Source organism: Leucoraja erinacea, chromosome 20 (genome assembly GCF_028641065.1).
Source record: "Leucoraja erinacea ecotype New England chromosome 20, Leri_hhj_1, whole genome shotgun sequence".
Classification (NCBI taxonomy): Eukaryota; Metazoa; Chordata; class Chondrichthyes; order Rajiformes; family Rajidae; genus Leucoraja; species Leucoraja erinaceus.
In genome coordinates, this window is record NC_073396.1 from 30,409,599 (window position 1) to 30,414,598 (window position 5,000).

General features: G+C 44.8%; 1 protein-coding gene across 1 annotated transcript in view; it reads right to left on the reverse strand.

Annotated features, from left to right (window-relative positions):
- The window catches only part of si:dkeyp-72e1.9 (syntaxin-binding protein 4), a 101,325-nt gene that overhangs the window by 54,903 nt on the left and 41,422 nt on the right, over nucleotides 1-5,000 (reverse strand). The window contains exon 4 of the mRNA XM_055651915.1: nucleotides 924-1,019. Within this exon, the coding sequence (XP_055507890.1) occupies nucleotides 924-1,019 (96 nt within the window). The remainder of the gene's footprint in view (nucleotides 1-923; nucleotides 1,020-5,000) is intronic.

The following is a 5,000-nucleotide window of genomic DNA, read 5'->3' on the forward strand; positions in this document are numbered from 1 at the left end:
CTTAACTCAATGGAACCCAGAACATGTTTGAGAACTTAGAGAAACCCAAGAGTAGGTACGCAGCGATGATGTGTCTGCGCAGTAAGATCATTCTGTGGATCAATTCAGTCATCGTGCGTCGTGTAAGATCCTGAAGATTCATTTGTAATAAATGAAGGACTCCCTTCCAAACTTCTGTCTTCCTTTTCTCACCAGGACTTCTCGTTTCCTTTTGCTCCCACACATCATCACAACATGCAGAGGTGTTCGTGTGGAACGGGAAGGGATCCAGGACAGAATTTCAATCAGAAATCAACAATAAAACTGCAGATGTTATAAACCTGAAAGAAAATAAAATACTGGAAGTACTCAGCAGCATCTACTGAGTGTCTATTTGATGCTGCAGTAGAGCTGCTGCCTCATAATGCCACAGACCAGGGTTTCTGATGCTGTCTATGTGGAGTTTGCACGTTCTCCCTGTGATCGTGTGGGTTTCTTCCAGGTGCTCCGATTTCCTCCCACATCCCAAAGACATGTGGATTTGTAGGTTAATTGACCCCAGTGTGCAGTGGGATAATCAGTGTGAATTAAGGTGATCAATGTTCGGCAAGGACTCGATGGGCCGAAGCGCCTTTTTCCCTGCTGCATCTCTAAACTAAACAAAGCTAAACTAAATTAAACTCAGTTTCTCTCTTTGCAGGTGCTGCCTGACCTGCTGAATATTATCGCCATGTTATGTTTTTATGTCAGAATTATGATTAGTCTGGTTGGCCAAATGAGGGGAGAGAATCAGTGGCAGGAATATAGATGGAATCTGTGGTAAGGGAGAAATGGTTAGATTTCTTATTTTGTTATAATCGTTTGTGAAAAATAATCCCCATCTTGTAATATGGTGGTAATGTCGCAGTATAAGAATGATAAGGACTGTCAGTTACATGACTCACCGTCGACTGAAGCAAGGCCACCAGGAAGAATTCTCTTCACATACAGTCCATACTCTTCACCGGTCAGCTCCTTCACTCCTCCAATAACCTTAATCCCTGCAAAGACATTGTAATCACCTTCACGCTACCAGCATTGTGATTGCTCCAATGTACACACTACAACATCATCTTTATTATTATATGATTTTAGGTGTAGAATGTTTAACTACTGAATATAGCTTGATTGTATTTATGTGTGGTATTATCTGATCTGCTTGGACAGCAAGCAAGCCAAAGCTTTTCACTGTACCTCGATACACATGTCAATAATAAGCCTAAACCTAAATGGAACCAAAAATAACTACTGAACTATTCTGGAGACGACTTTGCTCGGTTGCATTTTTTTGTTTCATCAGCAAGTTCTGATTGGAAACGAGGATACAACCAAACTTTATAGTATCTTCAGAAAGTCATAGACACGCAGCATTGAAACTGGCCCTTCTGCCCACCTTGTCAATGCTGATCATTGTGTCTATCTATGCTGATGCCATTTACTTGTATCTGGTCTGTAGCATTCCCTGCCTGACAATTCAAGGTCTGGTCCAGTTCTTAAATGTTGTGAGAGAGGCTGCCCCCAGCACTCACTCGTTCAAAGTGTTTGAGAGAATGACTCAAAAATCATTCCTCCTCTTAGCCTTCTGCTTCTCACCTTAGACCTGCACCATCTTCATTTGGACATCTCTTATATGGGAAAAGGATTGTATCAACCCCACTCCTTCACAACTTGGTTTATCACTATCGGTCACCTCTTCCATTCCAGGGGAAACAATCCCACTCTCTCCAATCATCTATTTTAGTTGAATTGCTCCAATCCAGGCAGCACCCTGGTGAATCTTATAAATAATTGTATATGCTTTATAAACAATTTATAAGCAGTTTTAGAAATTAAGAACTGCAGATGCTGTTTTACAAAAAAGTGTTGGAGTAACTCAGTGGATCAGGCACCATCTCTGGAGAACATGGATAGGTGACGTTTTGGGTTGGGACCCTTCTTCAGACTGATTGTAGGGGAGGGGGACAGAAAGCTGGAAGAGAGGAGGGACAGGACAAATGCTGGCATGTGATAGGTGAGCACAGGTTACTGGGGGGGGGGGGGGGGGGGGTTCACAACAAAGGGCAGCGAATTAAAAATGGTTTGAGACAAATGGATTGAAGAGTTGCAAATTGTGAAGCCAGAGGAAGGAATGTACGTGGATGGATCGAGGGAGCGGAGAAATAGGGGAGAGTCCATATGAGGCACAGGGGAGGGGGAATTGTTAGAGTTTGCCTAAATTGGAGAATTCAATGCTCATACCGTTGAGATGCTGTTCCTCCAGTTTGCACGTGGGCCCACTCTGGCAATGGAGGAGTAACTGGGAGATACACCAGGTATGGCCTAACCAATAGTATATCTTGTTGTATTATGATGTTCCTGTTGATATATTCAGTGCCATGACTGATGAAGGCAAACATAACAAATGCTTTGTTCATCAGCATGTTTTCCTGTGCTGCCTCTTGTAGGGATCTATCGAGTTGGACCCCAATATCCCTCTCATTATTGACTCCATCCCAATATATTCAATTCAATTCAACTTTAATGTCATCGCACAAATACAAGTATCAGTACAACGAAATGCAGTTTTGCGTCAGACCGTAGTAGTTGTACATAAAGAGAAAAGACAAGAAAAAAATAGAAAGAGAGAAGATACTGAATAATCAGGAAATACAGAATGATTAAACAAAGGGGGACGGAGGGACCAGAGAGTCTATCGTCGGGACTCCGAGTTCAGCAGTGTGATTGTGTTGTTATAGAAGCTTTTCCTCATCCTGCTGGTACGTGACCTGAGGCTCCTGTACCGCCTCCCTGATGGGAGGAGGGCAAACAGTCCATGGTTGGGGTGTGAGGGGTCTTTGATGATCTTCCCAGCCCGTCTCAGACACCGTTTTCGGTGGAGGGCATCCATGGCAGGGAGCGGGGCACCGATGATGTGCTGCGCGGTTTTCACCACCCGTTGTAGTGCTTTCCTGTCCGCAGCAGTGCAGCTGCTGTACCATACCGTGAAGCAGGTGGTCAGGATACTCTCTATGGTACAGCGGTAAAAGTTGGTCAGGATCTGGGGGGACAGGTGGGCTTTCTTGAGCCTCCTAAGGAAGTAAAGGCGCTGCTGTGCCTTTTTGATCAGCTTGGAGGTGTTGAGGGACCAGGACAAGTCCTCCGAGATATGCACTCCGAGGAATTTATAGCTGGAGACGCGCTCCACCTCAGTCCCGTTGATGTGGATGGGGGTATGACTGCCTCCTCTGGTCTGCCTGAAGTCGACAATAATCTCCTTCGTCTTTTTGGAGTTGAGGATGAGGTTATTGTCGGCACACCAGGTGGTCAGGTGCTGGATCTCATCCCTGTAGGCCGACTCATCGTTGTCGCTGATCAGTCCTACTACCGTGGTATCGTCAGCAAACTTAATAATGGCGTTGGATCCGTGCTTTGGGATGCAGTCGTGGGTGAAGAGGGAGTAGAGGAGAGGGCTGAGCACACAGCCCTGTGGCACTCCGGTGTTCAGTGTTATAGTGGAGGAGGTGAGGTTATTGACCCTAACAGACTGTGGTCTGTTAGTGAGGAAGTCCAATGTCCAGTTGCAGAGGGAGGTGGAGATGCCAAGTCCACTGAGTTTGGTGATCAAGCTGGCTGGGATGACGGTGTTAAAGGCAGAGCTGAAGTCTATGAACAGCAGCCTGATGTAGGAGTTGTTGTGGTCCAGGTGGGTCAGGGCAGAGTGTAGGGCCGCCGATATGGCGTCCTCTGTAGACCTGTTGGTCCGGTAGGCAAACTGGTGGGGGTCCAGTGTGGGGGGGAGGCAGGCTTTGAGGTGAGCCAAGATCAGCCGCTCAAAGCACTTTGCAATAACAGGGGTGAGTGCCACTGGGCGGAAATCGTTGAGACTCCCTGTAGCTGACTGTTTGGGCACTGGCACGATGGTTGATGTCTTGAGGCAAGTGGGGACAACACCCTGGGCCAGTGAGAGATTGAAATAGGAAGACAGGATACATTTGAATCTGCCAAACATAATTTGTAGCTTCTGTTGGTCCAGTATTTTATGGACGGTCTCCATGGTGTATTTATTTAATGGTCAAGACTTCGGCATATTGGAAGTACGTAGCAGAATTTTTAGTCAATGGAGAAACCTGTGATCCCATTAAGATCAACTTTTCTCTAAGGCGTTGATAATGTGTTTGAACTTGTTGGCATTAATGAACAGGTTAAATTACAGGAAGGTTCTTCTTAAAATAGGCAATTAATGAGAATGACAAGAAAAGGTTAAGGTTATCATTGTCAGTCCTGCAATAATGAACCTTTAATGCGTTTTAACTAACCAATCAATATGATCAGCATTAGTATTGATAGCAGAGTGTTGCTTCTTGTTAGTGATTTAATTTGATGGGAAATGGAGAAAATCACTTAAACATTGTTGATGTAGGTGTACAAAGAAACATGAAAGATCATGAGCTCATTGAGAAATAAGCAGAACACTTGTACAGACAGAGTTATACCACATAGATCACAGCTTAGGGGCCATGCTACAAGATCCTGCCACAGCCATTACCTACCTTACCTTGAGTTTTTCCCAGCACATGTAGACCTGTGAGTTATGATGTGTCAGCTTAATAAAATATTTGATTCACCACTGAAGTTGGTACGAATCAACTGACTGTTAGAAAACTTGTATTTCTCACCAAGCCAGAAACCAAAAGGGTTTAGAGAATTAAGAAACTGCAGATGTTGGAATCTCCAGCTTTTTACAAAGTGCTGGAGGAACTCAATGGGTCAGGCAGCATCTGTGGAGGGAAATGGACAGACAATGTTTTGGGTCTGGACCCTTCCCAAAACATCAGCCTGTTGGGTCCTGACCCAAAATGTATTCTTCCCTCCATAGATGCTGCCTGACCTGCCGAGACAGAGTTTCTCCAGCACTGGGCGACCTAATTGGCGAGTTTAGAAGAGTTTAGGAGAGTTTGAAAAAATGTCATGTTGAACACCTCCTTCAACTATGTTGAAGACCA